At 44.6% G+C, this 26,484-nt stretch overlaps 1 protein-coding gene across 1 annotated transcript in view; it reads left to right on the top strand.

Annotated features, from left to right (window-relative positions):
* NMU (neuromedin U) overlaps nucleotides 1-25,998 on the top strand; it is a 45,024-nt gene extending 19,026 nt beyond the window's left edge. The window contains exons 3-11 of the mRNA XM_038769320.1: nucleotides 6,346-6,404; nucleotides 7,248-7,295; nucleotides 9,906-9,965; nucleotides 12,604-12,633; nucleotides 12,734-12,784; nucleotides 13,758-13,844; nucleotides 21,256-21,309; nucleotides 22,405-22,447; nucleotides 25,755-25,998. Coding sequence (XP_038625248.1) covers nucleotides 6,387-6,404; nucleotides 7,248-7,295; nucleotides 9,906-9,965; nucleotides 12,604-12,633; nucleotides 12,734-12,784; nucleotides 13,758-13,844; nucleotides 21,256-21,309; nucleotides 22,405-22,443 — 387 coding nt within the window. The 5' untranslated portion in view covers nucleotides 6,346-6,386 and the 3' untranslated portion in view covers nucleotides 22,444-22,447; nucleotides 25,755-25,998. The remainder of the gene's footprint in view (nucleotides 1-6,345; nucleotides 6,405-7,247; nucleotides 7,296-9,905; nucleotides 9,966-12,603; nucleotides 12,634-12,733; nucleotides 12,785-13,757; nucleotides 13,845-21,255; nucleotides 21,310-22,404; nucleotides 22,448-25,754) is intronic.
* The last annotated feature ends 486 nt before the right edge of the window (nucleotides 25,999-26,484 follow it).

The following is a 26,484-nucleotide window of genomic DNA, read 5'->3' as shown; positions in this document are numbered from 1 at the left end:
GCGAGTTACTTCACTTCTCTGTGCCTCAGTTTCCTCACTGTAAACTAGGGATTCACAATCAGTTATCCTTCCCACTTAGACTGCGGGACGGGGACGGTGTCTGATCCGATTAACTTGTATCTACCCCAGCGCTTAAGACAGTCCTTGACACATAGTAAGTGGTTAACAAATACCCTTAAAAAAATGCTGGGATAAAAACAGGAGAATCAGATTGGACACAGTCCCTGTCCAACACTGTGAACCCAGTCAAAGAGGGAAAGAGCAGGTAGTGATCCCAGAACAGCTAAATATTTGAGGGTCATTTTGCTGATTTTTGCGGGTCCGGCCTCTTCAGGCTCATGAAGATGATTCAGATTCCTTAGAGAGGAGAAATGAGAGCATAGAAGAAGTTGATGACGCTGCCTGACTTTTTTCCATAACCTTTACTGCTTCGACGGAGAGTCATTCCGAACTGCCGGGAGAACGGGAGAAGCCCGGAGGCGGTCAGGGACCCAAGCTGAATTCCTATTTTTTTGCCCTTTTTTTCCAGGCCCGGAGAGTCTCCTCCAAAGTCAAACTTTGTGGGACCTGATCATCTCGTATCTACCCCAGTGCTTGGCACACTAGAAGTGCTTAACGAATTCCACAGTTATTATATTACTGACCAATCTAGAGGGAAATTACTTACGTACCCTTTGAACCAACCTTAGGACAATTGCTTATTTCCTTAGGCCTAGAAGAAATGTTAAGGAGATAAATAAAGAGCTCAGATATCAATCCATCAATGGTGTTTCATTCATTCAATCGCATTTATTGAGCGCTTACTTTGTGCAGAGCACTGTACTAAGCGCTTGGGAAGTACAAGTTGGCAACATCTAGAGACGGTCCCTACCCAACAGTGGGCTCACAGTCTAGAAGGGGGAGACAGAGAACAAAACAAAACATATTAACAAAATAAAATAAATAGAATAAATGTGTACAAATAAAATAAATAAGTAAATAGAGTAATAAATACCTACAAACATATACCCTAGAGAGTACAAGTTGGCAACATATAGAGACAGTCCCTACCCAACAGTGGGCTCACAGTCTAGACTAGAAGATGAGGGAATCGAGATTAAGTGTGATTATGAAAGCCAATAAGTCAAAGCATAATATGATAACATCAAGTGATGGCCCAGAAGCATATTTGTCATTTACTGAGCACTTACTGGGTGCAGAGCACTGTACTAAGCACTTGGGAGAGAACAATATAACACTCTGACCCATTCCCTGCCCAAAATGAGCTGGTTGCCTAGAAGGAGAGACAGTCATTAATATACATAAATAAATTATGGAGCTGTACATAAGTGTACATGTGTATACATTCACATATATAATTATGTATGCTTGTACATGAGTGCATATCCCAGATTATTATTATTATTATTGTATTTGTTAAGCACTTGCTGTGTGCCAAGCACTGTTCTGAGCACTGGGGTGCATACAAGGTAATCAGGTTGCCCCACTCAGGGCTCACAGTCTTAATCCCCATTTTACAGATGCGGTAACGAGGCCCAGAGAAGTGAGGTGACTTGCCCAAAGTCACACAGCTGACAAGTGGCAGCGCTGGGATTAGAACCCACGTCCTCGGACTCCCAAGCCCGGGTTCTTGCCACTTAGGCCACATTGTCACCAAGCGATTTTAAAGGGGTCGGACTGAACCTTTGGTGGAAACTCGAAGGGCAGTGTTGGAACAATAATAATAATAATAGCATTTATTAAGCGTTTACTACATGCAAAGCACTGTTCTAAACTCTGAATCCCTCCTTCCCTCTGCACATCCGCCAAGCTCGCTCTCTTCCTCCCTTCAAAGCCCTACTGAGAGCTCGCCTCCTCCAGGAGGCCTTCCCACACTCAGCCCCCTCCTTCCTCTCCCCCTCCTCCCTCTCCCCATCCCCCTGGCCTTACCTCCTTCCCCTCCCCGCAGCACCTGTATATATGTATATATGTTTGTAGGTATTTATTACTCTATTTATTTTATTGGTAGATATTTAGTCTATTTCCTTTATTTTGTTAATATGTTTTGTTTTGTTGTCTGTCTCCCCCTTCTAGGCTGTGAGCCTGCTGTTGGGTAGGGACCATCTCTCGATGTTGCCAACTTGGACTTCCCAAGCGTTTAGTCCAGTGCTCTGCACATAGTAAGCGCTCAATAAATATGACTGAATGAATGAATGACTCCGTGGGACTTAAAACGCTCTTCTTTCCCGTGAACCACGATGGGAAATTAGCATTCCTGCCGTCTGCTCTGACTCCTCCAAACCGGTGCCGCCCAGGTTGGGAAAATAGGGGGGGGAAGTGGGAGGGAAAATAGGGGGGAAGTGGGAGGGAAAATAGGGGGGAAGTGGGAGGAGAAATGGGGGGAAATGGGAGGGAAAATGGGGGGAAGTGGGAGAGAAAATTGGGGGGAAGTGGGAGGGAAAATAGGGGGGACGTGGGAGGAAAAATAGGGGGGAAGTGGGAGGGAAGATGGGGAAAGTGGGAGGGAAAATAGGGGGGAAGTGGGAGGTAAAATAGGGGGGAAGTGGGAGGGAAGATGGGGAAAGTGGGAGGGAAAATGGGGGGGAAGTGGGAGAGAAAATGGGGGAAGTGGGGGGGAAAATGGGGGAAGTGGGAGGGAAAATAGGGGGGAAGTGGGAGGGAAAATGGGGGGGAAGTGGGAGAGAAAATGGGGGAAGTGGGGGGGAAAACGGGGGAAGTGGGAGGGAAAATGGGGGGAAGTGGGAGGGAAAATGGGGGGGAAGTGGGAGAGAAAATGGGGGAAGTGGGGGGGAAAATGGGGGAAGTGGGAGGGAAAATGGGGGGAAGTGGGAGGGAAAATGGGGGGAAGTTGGAGGAAAGTAGGGGGGAAGTGGGAGGGAAAGTAGGGGGGAAGTGGGAGGGAAAATGGGGGGAAGTGGGAGGGAAAATAGGGGGGAAGTGGGAGGGAAAATAGGGGGGAAGTGGGAGGGAAAATAGGGGGGAAATGGGAGGGCAAGGGGAGAGGGGGACGGGCGGCTTGTGAGCCGGAGGGGGGCGAGGGGGTGGAGAAGAGCAGGCCGCGCCCCCGGCCCACGTGTCCCAGGGATTTAAAAGTTTGGGGAGGGAAAGATGGCAAGGCGAGACCCCTTCTAGGCGGCCAAGGGCACGGAGGCAGAGAGGGACAGAGGGAGGGAGAGAGAGAGAGAGAGGGAGGGAGAGGAGGCGGCGTGCCCGGCCCCCAGCCCCGGCCCCTCAAGGACTCAGGCCGGAGGGGCCCCCGTCCGGGGCCGCAGGGCAGCCCTGGAGATGCGGCAGGACCAGCCCATCTGCCAACCGTCGCCAGCTGAGCCCTGCGCTAAACGCTCCGCCCGGGAGCCCCGGCGGCGGGCCGGGGGGCCCGGGGACCCCCTCCTCCTCCTCCTCCTCCTCCTCCTGCTGCTGCTCGCCTCCTGCTCGCCCACCTGCCAAGGTAAGGCACACCCCCCGCCTCCCTGCTTTTCCCCTAGCCCCCTGCCATTCGTTTATTCAGTCCTATTTTTTGAGCGCTTACTGTGTGCAGAGCACTCTTCTAAGCGCTTGGGAAGTACAAGGTGGCAACAGATAAGAGGCAATCCTTACCCAACAACGGGCTCCCCTCTCTAGTCGTCGTGTGCAAGGGACTGCAGCTGGGCATTCTTATACAATAATAATAATAATAATAGTATTAAGGGCTTACTATGTGCAAAGCACTGTTCTAAGCGCTTGGAAAGGTCCATTTGGCAACAGATAAGAGGCAATCCTTACCCAACAACGGGCTCCCCTCTCTAGTCGTCGTGTGCAGGGACTGCAGCTGGGCATTCTTATATAATAATAATAATAATAATAGTATTAAGCGCTTACTATGTGCAAAGCACTGTTCTAAGCGCTGGGGTAGATTCAAGGTACTCAGGTTGTCCTACGTGGGGCTCACAGTCTTCATCCCAAGCACACAGTAAGCGCTCAATAAATACGATGGAATGAATGAGTGAATTAATTAATGATGTGTAGATATGTCATTCTATTAATTTATAATGGGGCTACTGAAGCCTGTTGACTTGTTTTGATGCCTGTCTCCCCCCTTCTAGACTGTGAGGCCGTTGTGGGCAGGGGTTGCCTCTAATTGTTGCCGAATTGTACTTCCCAAGCGCTTAGTACAGTGCTCTGCCCACAGTAAGCGCTCAATAAAGACAATTTGAATGAATCCCCATTTTCCAGATGAGGGAACTGAGGCACAGAGGAGTGAAGTGACTTGCCCAAAGATTATGTCGTACTCTCTCTTTCAAGCGCTTAGTACAGTGCTCTGCACACCGGAAGCGCTCGATAAATAGGAATGAGTGAACCCTCCTTCTTCTCCCCTCCCTCTCCCGGGACGGCTCATTCATTCAATCGTATTTATTGAGCGCTTCCTATGTGCAGAGCACTGTACTAAGCGCTTGGAAAGTACAATTCAGCAATAGAGAGAGACAATCCCTGCCCTTACCGGGCTCACAGTCTCCTACTCCTTGGAAATCACTTTTGTCTTTCTGTTTATATTATAAACCACTTGCGGGCAGGCATGTGTGACTTTTCCTTCTGCTGTTCTTCCCCGAGCACTTAGTACAGCGCACAGCAACCAATAAGTGACACCGCTTGATTGATTGGCTTCTCCTTGGGCTTAGAGAGGTAGATCAATCAATCAATCAATCATATTTATTGAGCGCTTACTATGTGCAGAGCACTGTGCTAAGCGCTTGGGAAGTACAAATTGGCAACATATAGAGACAGTCCCTACCCAACATTGGGCTCACAGTCTAAAAGGGGGAGACGGAGAACAAAACCAAACATACTAACAAAATAAAATAAATAGAATAGATATGTACAAGTAAAATAAATAAATAAATAGAGTAATAAATATGTACAAACATATATACATATATACAGGTGCTGTGGGGAAGGGAAGGAGGTAAGATGGGGGGGTGGAGAGGTAGATATTTTTACTTCTAACTGAACTTCTTCTCTGAAGTTGTCCAGTATTGGCCCCAAATGTATGTGTGTTTGTGTTTTCCCCACATACTATGTCTAAGCGGGATGTATTTATTACTCTATTTTACTTGTACATATTTACTTTATTCTGTTAATATGTTTTGTTCTGTTGTCTGTCTCCCCCTTCTAGACTGTGAGCCCGCTGTTGGGTAGGGACCGGCTCTAGATGTTGCCAACTTCCCAAGCGCCTAGTAATAATAATAATAATAATGATGGCATTTGTTAAGCGCTTACTATGTGCAAAGCACTGTTCTAAGCGGGATGTATTTATTACTCTATTTTACTTGTATATAGTTACTTTATTCTGTTATTCCTTCCTCTCCCCCTCGTCCCCCTCTCCATCCCCCCATCTTACCTCCTTCCCTTCCCCACAGCACCTGTATATATGTATATATGTCTGTACATATTTATTACTCTATTCATATATTTTACTTGTACATATCTATTCTATTTATTTTATTTTGTTAGTATGTTTGGTTTTGTTCTCTGTCTCCCCCTTTTAGACTGTGAGCCCACTGTTGGGTAGGGACTGTCTCTATGTGTTGCCAATTTGTACTTCCCAAGCGCTTAGTACAGTGCTCTGCACATAGTAAGCGCTCAATAAATACGATTGATTGATTGATTGATTGTTGGGTAGGGACTGTCTCTAGATGTTGCCAACTTGTACTTCCCAAGCGCTTAGTACAGTGCTCTGCACACAGTAAGCGCTTGATGGAGCACAGTAGGTGCTCAATAAATACGATTGATTGTTTCAAACTTACGATGGTTAGTGCTTAAAACGGTTCTGTATAGTTTCTTAGCAAGAGCACATTATATACTGGTGCCTTTCTTTTTCTTTACGATGCCCTTGGCCCTTTGGACAGACATCCTTGCTCTTTCCAGGTCATTCCCACCGTCACCATTCCCCATTTGTCCTCACTAATCCCCTTTCCCACATCCCCAGTTCCATTCTTTCTTTTCCTTCACCTTGGGGTTTGGAGACTGGCATGGACATATTTATTCTATTTATTTTATTTTATTTTGTTAATATGTTTTGTTTTGTGGTCTGTCTTCCCCTTCTAGACTGTGAGCCCGCTGTTGGGTAGGGACCGTCTCTATAGGTTGCCAACTTGTACTTCCCAAGCGCTTAGTCCAGTGCTCTGCACACAGTGAGCGCTCAATAAATGCGATTGAATGAATGAATGAATAAACACGATTGAATGAATGAATGAACACATCATAAAGCCATGTGTTGGGACATAACTGAGTGTGCTTGAATAGTAGCTTGTGTCTGATGGTCTAAACGATGCCTGAACAGAACCAATATCTGGTCTGCTTCGATTCCAGGGGCTTCGATTTTGTCCCAAGCTTCACAGGGAGAACAAGAGATGCAGCTGTGGAATGAGGTAAAAGATTTGTCCTTCAAAATCAGGGTGAAATGGAAATGCATTTTCATCTAGGGCAAAATGAAAAATGCTGTTAGATGGAACTATTCTGTGTGGTGGTAATAATCAATTGTATTTATTGAGCGCTTACTTTGTGCAGAGCACTGTCCTAAGCGCTTGGGAAGTACAAGTTGGCAACACATAGAGACAGTGGTGGTCTTCTCCATTTGTTCGTAAGCTCCTTGTAGGAGGAGTATGCTGCCTTTAGTTTCTGTTGCATTTTCCCAAGCACTTAGTAGAGTGCACTGCCCTAAATAGATGAATACTTTTACTATTACTAGTGCCACTAATAATAATAATTGCATTTGTTACACACTTACTATGTGTCAAGCACTGTACTAAAGACTAAGGTACAAACCAGATTATCAGGCCCCACAAGGGGGTCACATTCAAAGGAGGTATCGAATTCCCATTTTACAGATGAGGGAACTGAGGGACAGAGAAGTGACTTGACCAAGGTCACACAGCTGGTAAGTGGAAGAGTCAGGATGAGAACAAAGTATTCTGGTTGCCGTTTTGGAACCTTACCCTCATGGTCGTAGATAAACCATCCATCAACCATAATTCTGCCCTCTGTATCCCTGACTCTCCCCCAGTGATCCAGCACAAACCATCCAACACCCCTGGCTCTCCCGTCTCCATCTCCGACTCTTCTCCCGGGACCCAACCCAGACCACCGAACACTTAATTCTCCCCTCTAGTAACCTAACGTGGACCGTTTCTCTACTGCATCAGAAGCCATGAAAAGAGTCCGTCTATTTTCTGCCATCTGAAGCGTGGTGACTTATGTGCGTCTTTTTACAGATAGAGGAAGCTTGCTCGACTTTCTTGACCAAAGGCTCTCAGTCTCAGGTGAGTTCAACAGGTATCAATCAATCAATCGTATTTATTGAGCGCTTACTGTGTGCAGAGCGCTTGGAAAGTCCAAGTTGGCAACATATAGAGACAGTCCCTACCCAACAGTGGGCTCACAGTCTAAAAGGGGGAGGAGGGTATCATTTTTTTTGCGAAAAATGGCTCCGGCTTCCACATTGCTCAAGGGCCGGAGAATGAGATATTTCTCTGGGGAATCCGAGGTTGCCCCATGATCTCTCCGGAGAATTGCTAGATTTCCAGGATGCCCTTTGTGGATGAGAATCAGAGCTTGCAGGCTTATTTTTAAAGGGCCCCAAAGGATAGGCTGATTTGTGCGTTTTTTTTGAATTTCTTTCACTAGGGAAGAAACGGGATCTAGTGGAAAGAGCTGGGACCTGGAAGCCAGCTGGTGGTGGTTCTCGTCCCACCTCTGCTATGAGCCTGCTGTGTGGCCTTGGGCAAGTCACCTACCCTCTCTGGGCCTCAGTTTTCACAGCTGTAAAACGGGGATCATAACATCTGTCTCTTCCTGTCTCACAGAGACGTTTGGAGTGGGAAGTGGCCCGATAGCGCTCTAAGAACTAAAATGCCTATGAGAATAATCATTTCATCATATTTATTGAGTGCTTACTGTGGGCTGAACCCTATACTAAGCACTTGGGAGAGTACGAAATATCAATCAATCATATTTATTGAGCGCTTACTGTGTGCAGAGCACTATACTAAGCGCTTGTTATATTGTACTAAGAAATAACAATATAACAGACACATACTCTGCCCACAACGAACTTAAAGTCTAGAGTGACTAGAGAATAGAAAGAAGGTTTAAAAATTTTCATTATTGGATATTCACCCCAGCCCCACAGCATCTGTGTACATATCTTTAAAGGATATATCCATCATCAATCGTATTTATTGAGCGCTTACTATGTGCAGAGCACTGTACTAAGCGCTTGGGAAGTACAAATTGGCAACATATAGAGACAGTCCCTACCCAACAGTGGGCTCACAGTCTAAAAGGGGGAGACAGAGAACAAAACCAAACATACTAACAAAATAAAATAAATAGGATAGATATGTACAAGTAAAATAAATAAATAAATAAATAGAGTAATAAATATGTACAACCATATGTACATATATACAGGTAATAATATATATATTATAAATTACTTATTCGTATTAATGCCTGTCTCCCCTTCTAGACTGTAAGCTCATTATAGGAAGGAACTGTTTCTGCTAATTCTGTTGCAATACTAATGATAACAACAGGGGTATTTGTTAAGCCTTACTATGTGCCTGGCGCTGTACTAAGCGCTGAAGTGGAACTGCCTGAAGTCAACGTCCTGGAAGGGCTCACTTCAAGGCGCTCAATTTCATTTTCATTTAATCATATTTATTGAGCGCTTACTGTGTGCAGAGCACTGTACTAAGCGCTTGGGAAGTACAAGTTTACAATGAGGTTAAGTCCCACGTGGGGCTTACAGTCTTAATCCCCATTTGACAGATGAGGGAACTAAGGCCCAGAGAAGTGCAGTGATTTCCCAGCAGACAAGGGGAGGGGTCTGAATTGGAATCTAGGTTCTTCTGACTCATCATCAATCGTATTTATTGAGCGCTTACTATGTGCAGAGCACTGTACTAAGCGCCTGACTCCAGCCCTAGGCTCTCTCCACTAGGCCACACTGCCTCCAGGCCTGCTTCCCACCTAGGCCCGTCTCTGGCAGCGATCTTTAGGGTGGCAGAAGAATGGGGCCTTCCGCCCGGGTCCCGTTTTACTCCGAATAAGTCGCGCCACCTCTCTGAGCCTCGCTTTCCTCCTCTGCGAAATGGGGAGAGTAATGACTGCCCATCCCTACCACTTCTCTCCCCCCACAACCCCTCTAGGTATGCTTTGAGGACAAAATGAGATGCGAGAGTGCTTTGGGAAGATAATAAAAAGCACTCTACACGTTCAAGGTGTGCTGTTGTCAGCTCAATCCCCTTGCCCCCTCCTACGTCACCTCGCTACTCTCTTTCTCCAACTCAGCCCGCACACTTCGTTCTTCGAATGTCAACCTTCTCACCGTATCTCGATCTTGTCTATCTCGTTGCCCAACCCCTGGCCCACGTCCCGCCTCTGGACTGGAACGCCCTCCCTCCTCAATCTGACCTACAGTGGCTCTCCCCCACTTCAAAGACTTTGAAGGCCCATCTCCTCCAAGAGGCCTTCCCTGACTAAGCCCTCCTTTCCCCCTCTCTTCTGCATCCCCCTGACTTGTTCCCTTTATTCATCCCCCAGCTCTTATGTACGTATCTATAATTCTATTTTACATAAATGTCCGTCCCCCTCTCTAGACTGTACGCTCATTGTGGGCAGGGAACGTATCTGTTACTTTGTTACATCGTACTCTCCCAGTGCTCTGCACATAGTAAGCGTTCAATAAATGCAATTGAACGAATGAAGTAATCACTTAATACCACAACTAGTCTAGTCCCTGGGACTAGACAGATTTGAATGGGACGATTATCTTACGCAGAAAAACTATTATACCTATGGTTGTGCCACAGATGGTGCTGAGCTAGAAACTAAGTTCCTGAGGGTGTATTTTTTTTTCTCTTACTTAGGCATCCAATGCCCTGGAAGAACTTTGCTTTATGGTTAAGGGAATCCAACAGAAGCCTCAGGTAATTAATAATAGCAATTATGGTATCTGTTAAGCATTTACTATGTGCCGGGCACTGTACTAAGTGTTAGGATGGAGAGCAGCAAATTGGGTAGGACAGAATCCCTGTCCCACATTCATTCATTCATTCATTCATTCAATTGTATTTATTGAGCTCTTACTGGGTGCAGAGCACTGTACTAAGCACTTTGGAAGTACAAGTTGGCAACATATAGAGACAGTCCCTACCCAACAGTGGGCTCTGAGGCACACAGAGGTGAAGTGACTTGCCTAAGGTCACACACCAGACAAGTGGTGGAGCTGGGGATTAGAACCCATGACCATCCGATTCCCAGGCCGGGGCTCTGTCCACTATCCCATGCTGCTTCTCAAGTAATTCAAGCTAAGCGCCATCCAGTCTTGTTTCGACAAATTCAATCAATCAATCAATCGTATTCATTGAGCGCTTACTGTGTGCAGAGCACTGTACTAAGCGCTTGGGAAGTCCAAGTTGGCAACATATAGAGACAGTCCCTACCCAATAGTGGGCTCACAGTCTAAAAGGGGGAGACAGAGAACAAAACCAAACATACTGACAAAATAAAATAAATAGAATAGATATGTACAAGTAAAATAAATAAATAAATAGAGTAATAAATATGTACAAACATATATACAGGTGCTTTGGGGAAGGGAAGGAGGTAAGATGAGGGGGATGGAGAGGGGGACGAGGGGGAGAGAAATTCCCTGATGTCTTCCTAATGCTCAGCGGGGACAGGAAAGGGCGCTATCCAACATAAGCCCCTACAAATCCCAGTTCTGCCCCTGGCCGCCTGCGTGACCTTGGGCAAGTCACTTACCTCTCTGGGCCTCGGTTTCCTCATCTGTAAAATAGAAGTTAAATACCTGTCCTCCCTCCCTCTTAGATGGTGAGACCAGTGTGGGACAGGGACTGTGTCTGATCTGTTTATCTTCTATCTAGAGAAGCAGCGTGGCTCAGTGGAAAGAGCCCGGGCTTTGGAGTCAGAGGTCATGGGTTCAAATCCCGGCTCCGCCACTTGTCAGCTGTGTGACTTTGGGCAAGTTACTTGACTTCTCTGGGCCTCAGTTCCCTCATCTGTAAAATGGGGATTAAGTCTGTGAGCCCCACGTGGGACAACCTAATCACTTTGTATCCTCCCCAGCTCTTAGAACAGTGCTTTGCACATAGTAAGCGCTTAATAAATGCTATTATTATTATTATTAGACCAGCACTTAGCATAGTAAACACTTAATGCATACCATTATTATTACCCAGCATCATAATTCTTTCACCAATATTACAAAAACCAGTGCTCATATTTTAAAATGATTTTGAGATACAGCATCGCCTAATGAAAAGTGTACAATTCTGGGAGCCAGGGGACCTGGTTTCTAATCCTGGCTCTGCCACCTGTCTCCTACATCATCTTGGACAAGTCATTGAACTTCTCTGTGCCTCACTTTCCTCATCTGTATAATGGGGATTAAATCCTATTCCCTCCAACTTTGACTGTGAACCCCATGTAGGGCAGGGACTGAATCCAGCCTAACTTGTATTTACTCCAGCGCTCAGTACAGTACTTGGCACATAGTAAGGGCTTAACAAGAATTATAATTATTGTGAACTGATGGAATTTTCCCTAAATGTGATTCCTAAATTCCCAAGGTGATAGGAATTTGATTTCTGTGCCTGTTTAGTAGCTGTCTGCCGGAGGCTGTAAATAAAATCTGGTGGTGCTGGAAATCTAAGGGGTTTTTTTGGTTAATTGAGAAAAATAAAGAGTTCTATTTGAGAAATGTCATAACCAACTCAAAGCACCAGGCCCCCAATTAGAATTTCTTCAAAAGGGGAATTTGTGATGTCAATAAACCGTCAATGAAATATTTGATATGTAAGCAGGGAACATCTCGACCAACTCTGTTGTACTCTCTCAAAGGGCTCTGCACATAAATATTACTGACTGATTGATTTTGATTCTTTCAAAAGGCAAAGTGAGCTACTGGTAGTTTTGCTGATGGATTACTTCAAGTTAATTGTCTAAAGGATGAAGAATGTTCCATTAGATAATGGATTAGTAAAGCTGATTAAATATTAGGAAGCAAGAGGACTGAGGACAAATATGTTTTGTTAGAAGGAGCATATTTGGATTTTGTTCTCCGTTAATTGTTCGTATTATTACTATTATTAAATTTGTTAAGCGCTTACTATTTGTCAAGCACTGTTCTACGCGCTGGGGTCGTTACAGGCTAATCAGGTAGGGTACAGTCCCTATCCCCCATGGGACTCGCAGTCTAAATAGGGGGAACGGATATTTGATCTCCATTTTACAGTTGAGGAAACTGAGGAACAGAGAAGTTAAGTGACTTCCGAAGCCACACAGCAGGCAATTGGCAGAACCAGGATTAGAACCCCATCATCAGTCGTATTTATTGAGCACTTACTGCATGCAGAGCACTGTACTAGACTCTCGACTCCCAGATCTGAGGTCTTTCCACTAGGCCATGCTGCTTCTCCACGCTTTCTAAAAGCCACAGGGTTTTAATTTCAAGAGTCAGTATGATGCAGGAGAAAATCTGCTGAAGGAGAGGCCAGGTTTATTTTATACATGAGAAAAACTCTATCCATCTCCTTTCCACAGGAAACAGGTGAAAAAGACAACAACAAGAGGGTAAGGTGATTCCTTAAAATATTTCATCAAATAAGGATTTCTGAATAGCGTCAAAACGTGAATCTGTCAATAAAATCCCACTTTTAATCTCTTTGAACAGTTCTTGTTTCATTATACCAAGGTCCATGATTCAGGCGACTCGGATGTCATGGTAAGTAGCCACTAAGAGTAGGTGTCCTGCTCTCTTATGCTGATTAAACAAAATCTGTTGTGCGATTGTCGTCCATCAAGTCATTATAGATTCAAATGAAACAAGTGCTTCATTCATAACCTCTCCAGTAACTGGGGTGCCCAGTAAACTAAACTAAAATGTCTCAGGCCTTAAATTGTAGGCACACGTGAGGCAGTGAATATGTATTATAATTTGTCCCCTAGGCTGTAAATTTGTTTTGGGCAGGGAAGGTTGTGAGTTTAATGCTGTTGTATTGTACTCTCCCAAGTGCTCATTACAGTCCACTGCACATAATAAGTGCTCAATAAATACCACTGCTTCTAGAACAGTGCTTTGCACATAGTAAGTGCTTAATAAATGCCATTATTATTATATATTGGCAGGGGAGAGAATCTAGAACGTGTGGCTATCGAGAAATAATATTGCAGTATTTAAGTGCTTACTATGCACCAATCAATCAGTCGTATTTATTGAGCGCTTACTGTGTGCAGAGCACTGTACTAAGCGCTTGGAAAGTCCAAGTTGGCAACATATAGAGACAGTCCCTACCCAACAGTGCGCCAGGCCCTGTACTAAGCGCTGGGGTGGATGCAAGCAAATCAGATTGGACACGGTCCTCGTTCCGTGCGGGGCTCACAATCTCAGTCCCCAATTTACAGATGTGGTAACTGAGGCACAGAGAAGTTAATAATAACGGTGGGATTTGCTAAGCGCTTACTATGTGCCAGACACTGTACTAAGCGCTGAAGTGACTTTCCCAAGGTCCGGAAGCTACGAAAGCAGGTCCCAAGCATCCTTAGGAGGAACTGACCGAAATAGTTATGGGTCCCAATTCCAGGACGCAGCTCATGAGAAGCTGCACTTCCCGTGTTTCGTTTCTCATTTTCTGCCGGCATCACGGGGCCGGGAAGTGATTGTTGCTCATGTGTGTGTTGTGTTCGTGCCCTCCCAGGCGTCTATCATCCATCCTCTGCTGCAGCTGATTCCCCAGCTGCATGAGAGAAGAATTAAGAGAAGAATGAGAAAGCATGAAGTGGAGGTATGTAACATAAACCACACGCATGCACGCGTTTGCACTGCGTGATCCCCTCCTGTCTCTAAAAAATGGTGGTATTATGTGCCAAGCGTTGTTCTAAGCGCCGGGGTAGATGCAAAGCTATAAGGTTGGACGTAGCCCTTGTTCCATGTGGGGCTCCCAGTTTTAATCCCCATTTTACAGAGGTAACTGAGGCAGGGAGGAGTGAAGTGAAGCAGCGTGGCTCAGTGGAAAGAGCCCGGGCTTTGGAGTCAGAGGCCATGGGTTCAAATCCCGGCTCCGCCACTTGCCAGCTGTGTGACTTTGGGCAAGTCACTCCACTTCTCTGGGCCTCAGTTCCCTCGTCTGTCAAATGGGGAATAAGACTGTGAGCCCCCCGTGGGACCACCTGATCGCCTTGTAACCTCCCCAGCGCTTAGAACGGTGATTTGCACATAGTAAGCGCTTAATAAATGCTGTCATTATTATTATTAAGTGCCTTGTCCAAGGTCACAGAGGGGATAAGTGGCGGAGCCAGGATTAGAACCCATGTCCTTATGGCTCTCAGGCCCGTACTCTATCAATCAATCAGTCATATTTATTGAGCGCTTACTGTGTGCAGAACACTGTACTAAGCGCTTGGGAAGTACAAGTTGGCCACATATAGAGACAGTCCCTACCCAACAGTGGGCTCACAGTCTAAAAGTCTACTCTATCCACTAGGCCATGCTGCTGCTTATTTATAGAGGGGTACTGGGAGATATCACCTCAAGATCCCAGTTTTGGGGTGATGGGGGGTTGAGGGAAAGTGGTGCCACTATCCTTCAGTTTTCCAGCTGTGGGGACAAAGCCATTGTGCCTCAGCAGCTTTTTTTAAAAAAAATAAAGGTATTTAAGTGCTTACTAGGTGCCAAGCTGTACCAAGTGTTGGAGCAGATACAAGATTTTCAGGTCAGACACAGTCCCTGTCCCACCTGGGGCTCACAGCCTTAATCCCCATTTTACAGATGAGGGAACCGAGGTCCAGAGAAACAAAACGATTTGCCCGAGGTCACCCAGCAGCAGGATTAGAACCCAGGCTCTTTGATTCCCAGGCCTGTGCCGTTTCCACTAGTCCGTGCTGCTACTCAGATGTTTGTACTTCCAGCTTCCCTTCATCATCATCATCATCAATCGTATTTATTGAGCGCTTACTGTGTACAGAGCACTGTACTAAGCGCTTAGCACTGTATGCTATATGTATCCCTTATGCTGGGGTCTTCAGCTGGAAGCCCCCCGAATCGGAACTGATGAACTCTTTGAGATCTGTCTGCCCAACCATGACCCTCTTGCTCCTCACTGAAGTCCACCCCCTTTCCACCTCACATTCATAAACAATGATATCAAGCAGGGACGATTACGGGCATTTTTGGTCTCTAAAAAAGTAGGCAAATGTGTTCGGGGAGGAATACGTAATAAGTAGCAATCCATAATAGACTCTTCAAGGAAGTGTGATATAGCCAGTAACTTCCTAATGACTGATGTGAAAAAACTACTCTACGCAAATAATATGAATAATACCCCCTTCTTTTTCTTTACAGATTCAGAAATATTTTTGCTTATGAAATATGCCTTTCCTTGTGACTTTAATTGCTTCTGGGTGTCAAGGATAGTTGGGTAACTGCAGATTCATTTAATAACCGGAGTTAAATTGGGGTTTTAATTGAACTCAGATCCGATGTTCCCTTTTAATTTTAAATGTCTTGCCTAAAGTTACCCAAATCCAAAAATGCTGGATTTCCCAACAGGCTAGAAACTATACCTGGGGTGCAATCATTTGACCCCTATTCTTCTAAGGGTCTGTTTTCAATAATCCTTATTTAAAAGTAGATATATTTTACTAAAACAGCTTCTAGTTTCTATTACTTTATTGCAACAAAAACACTCCCATCATCCGCCACTGTCTCCAGCAATGACAACGTGATGCGTGGAGGAGCCGTGTGTTGAGATGGACTTCTGGAAAATATACATATACAGTTAGGGATGAACCGTCCAACACCCCTGACTCTCCCCTCTCCATCCCTGACTCTTTCCCCCTTCCATCCCTGACTCTCCCTCCCTCCAATCAATCAATCAATCAATCGTATTTATTGAGCACTTACTATGTGCAGAGCACTGTACTAAGCGCTTGGGAAGTACAAATTGGCAACACATAGAGACAGTCCCTACCCAACAGTGGGCTCACAGTCTAAAAGGGGGAGACAGAGAACAGAACCAAACATACCAACAAAATAAAATAAATAGGATAGAAATGTACAAGTAAAATAAATAAATAAATAGAGTAATAAATATGTACAACCATATATACATATATATGTATATATGTATGTATATATATACATATATATATGTGACCTCCAGTGACCCAGCATGGACCATCCAACACCTCAAACTTTCAGCTTTAACTTTTCATTTATGAATGTATCCATCCGCTATTGGGGTGCAATCCTTCTCCCTCACATTCCGGCCCCTTCCTCATCCTGCCTGCTGCTGCCTGTATATATGTTTGTACATATTTATTACTCTATTCATTTATTTATTTATTTATTTTGCATGTACATATCTATTCTATTTTATTTTGTTAATATGTTTGGTTTTGTTCTCTGTCTCCCCCTTCTAGACTGTGAGCCCACTGTTGGGTAGGGACCGTCTCTCTATGTTGCCAACTTGGACTTCCCAAGCGCTCAGTCCAGTGCTCTGCACACAGTAAGCGCTCAATAAATACGATTGATTGATTGCTGCTCAGTCAGCTAAAGGGGTGACCAGAGAAATCCGGACAGAACTGTATGTCATGGGTCCCACCCCTCTCCCTTCCTGAATCCAGTCCCCAAATGATTTGGGTTTCTATCTTCGTTGAGTTGTGTAACACTTCGTAGAAGATGGATTTTGCACCAAATTCACTTTTATTTTCTCCTGCTTCTGCCAGAATCCTTCCTTTGCTATTATTGTTGGTGTTATCATTATTGTATTTGTTAAACACTTACTATGTGTCAAGCACTGTTCCAAGAGCTGGGGTAAATACAAGTTAATCAGGTCAGATAGAGTCCCTGTCCCATATGGGGCTCATCGTGTACATAGGAGGGGGAATAGGATTGAATTCCCATTTTACAGATGAAGAAACTGTGGCACGGAGAAGCCATGTGACTTTCCCGAGATCTCACAGCAGGCAAGTGGAGAAGCCAGGATCAGAACCCAGGTTCTCTGTCTCCCACTGGGCCATGCTGCTCCTTTACTCTAATAATAATAATAATAATAATAATAATAATAATATCAATCAATCAATTGTATTTATTGAGCACTTACTGTGTGCAGAGCACTGTACTAAGCGCTTGGGAAGTACAAGTTGGCAATGAGCCCACTGTTGGGTAGGGACTGTCTCTATATGTTGCCAATTTGTACTTCCCAAGCGCTTAGTACAGTGCTCTGCACATAGTAAGCGCTCAATAAATATGACTGATGATGATGATGATATAGAGACAGTCCCTACCCAACAGTGGGCATTTATTAAGCTCTTACTATGTGCAAAGCACTGTTCTAAGCGCTGGGTAGGTCGATCAGGTTGTCCCACGGGGGGCTCACAGTCTTCATCCCCATTTTACAGATGAGGTAACTGAGGCCCAGAGAAGTGAAGTGACTTGCCCAAAGTCACACAGCTGACAAGTGGTGGAGCTGGGATTTGAACCCATGACCTCTGACTCCAAAGCCCAGGCTCTTTCCACTGAGCCACGCTGCTTCTCTCAAGAGCTTGAGAACTTACACTGAAAAACTGCAGTGTGCCGCAAATCTCTTAATGCTCTGTAAGTTTTCTGCTAGCAAGGGCATGCTTTTCCTCTCCCCTCCCCACTAAACAGTACCACAGAATGGAACAGGGCGAGGGAAATATATTTTAAATGCTTGGAAGGCTCTCAGTAAGAAGAGCAATTTTTAAGAGGCCCCAAGAGAGAAAAACATTGGCATCAGTGAAGTTTTTTCTCCCCAAGAGATTGCAATCCTTTTTGGTGTCTATCCAGCCCTGTCCAAGAAAACTGACACGGCAGAATCGTGGGTAGAGCCCAGACCTGGAAGCCAGAAGGGTCTGGGTTCTAATCTCAGCTCTGCCACGTGTCTGCTGGGTGACCTTGGGCAAGTCACTTCGCTTCTCTGGGCCTCAGTTCCCTCATCTGTCAAATGGGGATTAAGAGTGTGAGCCCCATCTGGGACAGGGACTGTATCCAACCTGGTTCATTTGAAATCTACCCCAGTGCTTAGAACAGTGCTTGGCACATAGTAAGCACTTAATAAGCCCCACAATTATTATTATTATATTCAGTTGTAGAAATAGCCACCTCACCTCCTCCAGGAGGCCTTCCCAGACTGAGCCCCCTCCTTCCTCTCCCCCTTGTCCCCCTCTCCATCCCCCCGCCTTACCTCCTTCCCTTCCCCACAGAACCTGTATATATGGATATATGTTTGTACGGATTTATTACTCTATTTATTTTACTTGTACATATTCTATTTATTTTATTTTGTTAATATGTTTTGTTTTGTTCTCTGTCTCCCCCTTCTAGACTGTGAGCCCACTGTTGGGTAGGGACCATCTCTAGATGTTGCCAACTTGTACTTCCCAAGTGCTTAGTATATGTTGCCAACTTGTACTTCCCAAGCGCTTAGTACAGTGCTCTGCACACAGTATGCGCTCAATAAATACGATTGAATGAATGAATGAATAGCCAGAGTCCTGCCCACTCAACCAAAGAGTATGTAGCTCCACCAGTTTATAAAACAGAGTTCAAGTCTGCCGGCAATTCAACCTCTGTCCCTGAAAGTACGGGAAAGGGTTTCAACCACCCTAAATTCCAAATTCAGGAATCTGACAGAAAGACAGGTTGAATTAAGCGTTTTTTGAAATGTTACTTGTTACGTCCTTACTACATGGAAGGCATTGCACTGGGATAGAGACGAGCTAATCCGGTTGGTCACCGTCCGTGTCCCCAATGGAGACACGATTAAATACGATTTAAATACGATCGATTGATTGGAGCTACCAGTCTTAATCCCCATTTTACAGATGAAGCAACTGAGGCACAGAGTGGTTAACTACCTTGCCCAGGGTCACACAGCAGACAAGGGGCAGAGCCACGTCCTTTTGACTTCCGGGCCTGTGCTCTATCTACTAGACTACACTGCTTCTCTGTCATTCATCTGTCATTCATATTTATTTATTTATTTATTTTACTTGTACATTTCTATCCTATTTATTTTATTTTGTTGGTATGTTTGGTTCTGTTCTCTGTCTCCCCCTTTTAGACTGTGAGCCCACTGTTGGGTAGGGACTGTCTCTATGTGTTGCCAATTTGTACTTCCCAAGCGCTTAGTACAGTGCTCTGCACATAGTAAGCGCTCAATAAATACGATTGATTGATTGATTGATTGATTCATCCACCAGTTGGATTATCCCTGGTTCAAAAAGGGGGGAGTGATCCGGGCTCCGAGCAGGGCCCTTCTGGGAACTGGTGATCGGCTGCTTCTTGAGCTACCGATCAGTCAGACCCTCTATGAGGCCCGAGTCGTGGGCTTCATCATGGAGTTGATTTCGACCTTCATTAAATTGGCTGGGTTAATCAATCGATCAATCAATCGTATTTATTGAGCACTTTCTGTGTGCAGAGCACTGGACTAAGCGCTTGGGAAGTACAAGTCGTCAACATATAGAGACGGTCCCTACCCAACAGTGGGTAATCACAAGTGAAACTCCAGCTGTGCCTCCAGGGAGGACTGCCGGCCTCCGATTCTGATTCCCAGTGGCGCGCTCTATAATTCCATGGCTCCTTTCCACTCCCCTCTCTCCCTCCTCCCCCACAGATCCTCCCCCCAGGCTAAAATCATACTCTGCCTTTTGACTCATTTCGATAGAGATTTTTAGACTGTGAGCCCACTGTTGGGTAGGGACTGTCTCTATATGTTGCCAATTTGTACTTCCCAAGTGCTTAGTACAGTGCTCTGCACATAGTAAGCGCTCAATAAATACGATTGATGATGATGATAGAGATTGACGCTTCAGTCCTCCTTCAGTCTTCCTCATAGCCGACAATTACTTTCCTCGCTTCAAAGCCTCACTGAAGGCACACCTCCTCCAAGAGGCCTTCCCTGACTAAGCCCTCCTTTCCTCTTCTCCCACTCCCTTTGCCCTGATTTGCTTTCTTTATTCATCCCCACTCCCAGCCCCACAGAACTTAGGTACATATCTGTCATTTATTTATATTAATGTCTGTCTCCTCCTCTAATAATAATAATGATAGCATTTATTAAGCGCTTACTATGTACAAAGCACTGTTCTAAGCGCTGGGGGGTTACAAGGTGATCAGGTTGTCCCACGGCGGGGCTCACAGTCTTCATCCCCATTTTACAGATGAGGTCACTGAGGCCCAGAGAAGTGAAGTGACTTGCCCAAAGTCACACAGCTGACAGTTGGCAGAGCCGGGATTTGAACCCGTGACCTCTGACTCCAAAGCCCGGGCTCTTTCCACTGAGCCACGCTGCTTCTCTATAAGCTTGTTGTGGGCAAGGACTGTGTCCATTTATCATTACACTCTACTTTCCCAAGGGCTTAGCACAGTGCTCTGCACATGGTAAGCACTCAAAAAATATGATTGACTTCAGAGTCGTCCCCTGAATTATCGCTTTTCCAGAAATACTAGTCTATCCATGGCAACTCTACGAGGGGTAGCGATCGCTTATCTCCCTGCACGGTGTGTAATTGCTCATGTGCCACTTTTGAAGCTGAGATCTTTTGTGTAGCAACAAAGGGAAAGAGGTTAGTTTACACGGTGTTAATTCTCCAAACACATTGGGGCCTGTGTTCCAGAAGAATCAATCAATCAATCGTATTTATTGAGCGCTTACTATGTGCAGAGCACTGTGCTAAGCACTTGGGAAGTACAAATTGGCAACATATAGAGAGAGTCCCTACCCAACAGTGGGCTCACAGTCTAAAAGGGGGAGACAGAGAATGCCACTTTAGGGAAAACTTGTGTTGTCGTACATGCCCCGTGTCTGCTGTCCCGTGCCTGTGTCCAGCTGTTGCTTCCAACACCGTGAAGCGAGTATCCATCGCCCAAAAGAAAATGCCCTCATTCGGCCGTGGCAATCTAGCCAAAATGCACCCTGAAAATTTGCCCTCTGGAAGAACTGAGCGGAGTCTTGGAGAGTTTAATTGTATGCCCATCTAAGCGAGGCCAGGAGATTGAAAAGAAACTCAAGATTCTCCAGGATGGGAATTCCGATGTATAAAATAGCATGGGATAGCGTTCTCTTCTCGGTACCTTTTGATACCGTTTGGATTTAGCTCTAGCAATCCTTGTACAGTGATTGATCATGGCAGTGTTGATGGATTTAAAATAATTTTCTATCTTTGCAGGAAGAATTCCCAGGTCCGGGAGGAATTCAAAGTCGAGGCTTCTTTCTCTTCAGGGTATGATCACTGCTTGTTTATCATCATTAACTATTAGACTGTGAGCCCACTGTTGGGTAGGGACTGTCTCTATATGTTGCCAATTTGTACTTCCCAAGCGCTTAGTACAGTGCTCTGCACATCGTAAGCGCTCAATAAATACGATTGATGATGATGATGATCATTAACTATTACTCTATTTATTTTACCTGTACATATCTATTCTATTTATTTTATTTTGTTAGTATGTTTGGTTTTGTTCTCTTCTCCCCCTTTTAGACTGTGAGCCCACTGTTGGGTAGGGACTGTCTCTATATGTTGCCAACTTGTATTTCCCAAGCACTCGGTACAGTGCTTTGCACACAGTAAGCGCTCAATAAATACGATTGATTGATTGATCATAACAATTTATAATTATAATTGCGGTATTTGTAAAAGTACTTACTCTGTGCCGAGCACTGTAGTAAGCACAGGGATGGCTATGAGAAAATCAGGTCGAACACATTCCCTGTCTCAAAGGGAGCTCACAGTCTAAGTAGGAGGGAGGATGTGCTATAGCAGTCCATCAATCAAGGTTATTTATTGAGAGCTCGCTGTGTGCAAAGCACTGTACTAAGCGCTTGGGAGAGTCTAATACAATAGAATTGGTAGACATAATCCTTACTCACCGGGAATTTACAATCCCCTCCTCCTCTAAACTGTATGCTCGTTGTGGTCAGAGAACATGACTACCAATTCTATACTCTCCCAAGGGCTCAGTACAGTGTTCTGCACACAGTAAGCACTCAATAAATACAACTGATTGATCATTAAATGTCTATCTCTCCCCCTGGACTGTAAGCTCCTTGTGGGCAGGGAATGTCTGTTTATTGTTGTATTGTACTCTCCCAAGTGTACACACAATAAGTGCTCGATAAAAATGACTGCCTCTGTTGTCGTGCAATCTCCCAAGCATGTAGTATAATGCTCTGTACACAGTAAATGCTCAATGAATACAATTGATTGATTGATTGATTGATTGAGGGGGAGAGAAAGCCTTGTCCCTGGTCGCTCAGCCGATCAATGGCAGGGCAGGAGTTAAGGAGTCACTCTTCACTTGTATTTGTTCTTTTCCAGCCACGCAATGGAAGGAGGTCCACAACAAGATTCCCCTGAAAAGGTATTTGCTTTCCAATTTTGCTAATACTAAGATATCTGAAAGGTAAGATATATGTTCTCGGGACAGAAATTCTATTGAATTTGTTTTCATCATTTCTCTATATTAAGCTCTTTGGCAGTGTGGCTTAATGGGTAGAGCCCGGGCAGATCTGGGTTCCTATCCCAGCTCTGCCCCTTGTCTGCTCCGTGACCTTGGGCAAGTCACTTAGCTTCTCTGCGCCTCAGTTACCTCATCTGAAAAATGGGGATGAAGACTGCGAGCCCCATGTGGGACAGGGAGTACCTCCAACCCAGTTTGCTGGTATCTACCCCAGCGCTTAGTACAGTGCCTGACACATTGTAAGCGCTTAGCAAATTCCACAGTTATTATCATCGCCATTAACAAATACGTGTTGAGCGCCCGGACCACTTCACCTAAGAACGGCTTGGACCTTTTCGCTTTGGGGCCAGAATCCATCCCGGGACATGGAAGGAGGACATCATCATCATCATCAATCGTATTTATTGAGCGCTTACTATGTGCAGAGCACTGGACTAAGCGCTTGGGAAGTACAAATTGGCAACATATAGAGACAGTCCCTACCCAACAGTGGGCTCACAGTCTAAAAGGGGGAGACAGAGAACAAAACCAAACATACTAACAAAATAAAATAAATAGAATAGATATGTACAAGTAAAATAAATAAATAAATAAATAGAGTAATAAATATGTACAAACATATATACATATATACAGGTGCTGTGGGGAAGGGGAAGGACATGTATTATCTTAATATCTTATCTTAATGGCATAATAAATGCCATTATTATTATTATTATTATTATCTTAAGCTCATCTACCTCACTGCCTGTCTTTGCGTATGTTCTGCTTCTGGCGTGGAACTCCTCCCTCTTCATACCCAACAGACCATTACTCTCCTCACCCTTAAAGCCTTATTAAAATCCCATCTCCTCCAAGAGGCCTTCCCCAATTAAGCCCTCATCTCCCCTACTCCCTCTCCCTTTTGTACTGCCTTGGCAGTTGGGCCTGTATCCTTTAAGCATTTGATATCCACCCCACTTACAGCCCCACAGCACTTATGTATCTATCCATAATTTATGTTAATATCTCTTTCCCCCTCTAGACTGTAAGCTCCTCGTGGGCAGGGATTTGGTCTACCAACTCTGTTGTATTGTACTCTCCCAAGTGCATAGTACAGTGTTCTGCACACAGTAAGCGTTCAATCAGTCAATCGTATTTATTGAGCGCTTACCAAGGGGTTGGGGCAAATATCAAATGTCCAAAGGTCACAGATCTAAATGCATAGACGACATAGAGGGAGAGGGAGCCGGGGAAAAGAGGGCTTACTTGGGGAAGGCCTCTTGGAGGAAATGTGATTTTAATAATGCTTTGAAGGTGGAGAGAGTGGTGTTTTGGCTGATTTGGAGGGGAACAGAGTTCCAGATGAGGGGGAGGACGTGGGAAAGGGGTCGGCGGTGAGATAGACAAGATTAGGGCACAGTGAGTAAGCTGGCATTAGGAGAGCAGAGTGTGTTTGCTGGGCTGTAGTATGTATGGGAGGATGGGGTGAGCCGATTGAGTGATTTAAAGCCAATGGTAAGGAGTCTCTGATGTGGAGGCCATTAGAAGTTCTTGAGGAGTGGGGAGACATGGATTGAACGTTTTTGTTGAAAAATGACCCGTGCAGCAGAATGAAGTATGGACTGGAGTGGGGAGAGATAGGAGGCCGGGAGGTGGGTGAGGAGGGAGATGCGGAGGCCAAGCGGGGATAGGATAAGTGCTCGGATTAGCATGGTAGAAGTTTGGATGGAGAGGAAAGGGAGGATTTTAGCGTTGTTGTGAAGGTAGAAGTGACAGGATTCAGTGACAGGATATGTGGGTGGAAAGTCAGAGATGAGTTGAGGACAACACCATGGTGACGGCCTTGTGAGATATGTATATATGTTTGTACGTATTTATTACTCTATTTATTTATTTTACTTGTACATATCTATTCTATTTATTTTGTTTTGTTAGTATGTTTGGTTTTGTTCTCTGTCTCCCACTTTTAGACTATGGGCCCACTGTTGGGTAGGGACTGTCTCTGTATGTTGCCGACTTGTACTTCCCAAGCGCTTAGTACAGTGCTCTGCACACAGTAAGCACTCAATAAATATGATTGATGATGATGATGAGGATAGTGGTGTTGTCTACAATGATGGGAAAGACACGAGGAAGACAGGGTTTGGGTTGGAAGATAGGGAGTTCACTTTGGATATGTTTAATTTGAGGTGTTGGCGGGACATCCAAGGAGACACGTCTCTAAGGCAGGAGGAAATATGAGATTCCAGGGAAGGAGAGAGGTCAATAAATACCATAAATAAATACCATTGATTGAAGATATTAGACAAGGAGGCTGAAGAGAAAATAGCAGCAGTTACTGCAAACATGAAGTACAACAACGCAACAAGGGACAGCCTTTTGGTGTGCTCAGTGTGGCCGAGACTGTGGATCCCTCACTGGCTTTTCTCACACACACAAACACGCACACAAATTCACCATCAGTGGTGTCATTAGCTCTACAGTTCATTTCTCAGAAGGACTGGGGATCGCTTGATATAAAGGATGTTTTCTATTTATTTTTAGATCAGCCTCTAATTCCCATCAGGAATGATGGGCTACTTCCATCGCTGCCATCTAGATAACTAACTCCCTCCTTCCCTCTACACTGTAAGCTCTTTGTGGGCAGGGAATGTGTCTACCAACTCCGGTAGATTGTTCTTTCCCAGACTCTTAGTACAGTGCTCTACACACAGTAAGTGCTCAATAAATAACAGTGATCCTTCCAGGCCCTACAGATTTGCTCATCACTTCTACATAGACACTTCATGCTCTACTTTCTCATTTGCTGCCACTAGATTCCTGGCTGGCGCTTAGTACAGTGCTGTACACAGGCCGAGCGTTCAATAAGTACCATTGATTGATTGACTGACCATGCATGAAAGCAGCTCCAATTCAAAAGGCAGGGGCAGAACGGGAGTGTGGACTAGGGTTTCTTCTCTAAAAAGGGAGCAATCCTTCAGTATGAATATAACTTGGGATTCGAAAAAAGAAAAACATTTTGAAATTGTGACTGCAACTTACCTCATGAACGCAGAGCCCCAAGATTGTCTGAGTCAGGGCGGGTGATTGGAAAAATGTTAAATTTCTGGATTCCTAAAGTAGGAAATTACTCCAATTCAATAATAAAAATGTTTTCATGTTGCAAGTGTTTTCTTCATATTTATTTTTAGATCGGCCTCTAATTCCCATTTCCTTATTTCTGCAGATCATGTATTTCTTGAAGCAATCATAAAAGAATGCCGAGAACGTGACCATGTTATTTTCCTCTCAAAAAATTCCTTGTGACTTTTATAACTCTTGAATGAAACGTTAAATGCTCCACAATTAGGTTTGGTTAAAGCTGCAAATGTCTCTTTCGTTTCTTAAACACATTAAGTGCATCTTAAATATTCAGCTGTTTCCTACTTGTCTATGTTTGCAATTGTGAGTAATAAAATTGTGAATCATTTCATTGTAAGATTCCTGTCTTCCAGAAACAGGCTTTTGCAAGTCTTCCCCTTCATAATTTTGTTATAAATAAAGGCACTCAATGCAGAGGGTTTTCGGTGGGGGGAGGGTTTTGTTTTTGTTTTTTGCTTAATGAGATACTTGTTTTGGGGTTTTTTTTCCCCCTCAGTGGACATTTGTATTAGAGAGTTATTTGGATTTCTCTCACCTGGGAAAACGTGGGGTGTTTGCGTCAGTTAAAAATAAAACCAATTCTAAGGAGAGAGGTCACCTGTCTGTTACAACTGCTCTTTTGTGTGTACGAAAAGCAATTACTAGTATCATGTCACAATTAAAACTCAGGGGGGTTGATTTCTATAAACACATCCTGGAACAGCTTGGACTAAGAATTTAGGGGCTTTCAAAGTCTGATTCAGTCCTCACCGCAAGGCAAAAGGGGTTAGAAGCAACCAGAAATAAGGGAATGCCCCGGGAAGCTGTGTGGCCTA

The sequence above is a fragment of the Tachyglossus aculeatus genome, chromosome X5 (assembly GCF_015852505.1).
Source record: "Tachyglossus aculeatus isolate mTacAcu1 chromosome X5, mTacAcu1.pri, whole genome shotgun sequence".
Lineage (NCBI taxonomy): Eukaryota > Metazoa > Chordata > Mammalia > Monotremata > Tachyglossidae > Tachyglossus > Tachyglossus aculeatus.
This window is presented reverse-complemented; position numbering and strand designations above follow the sequence as displayed.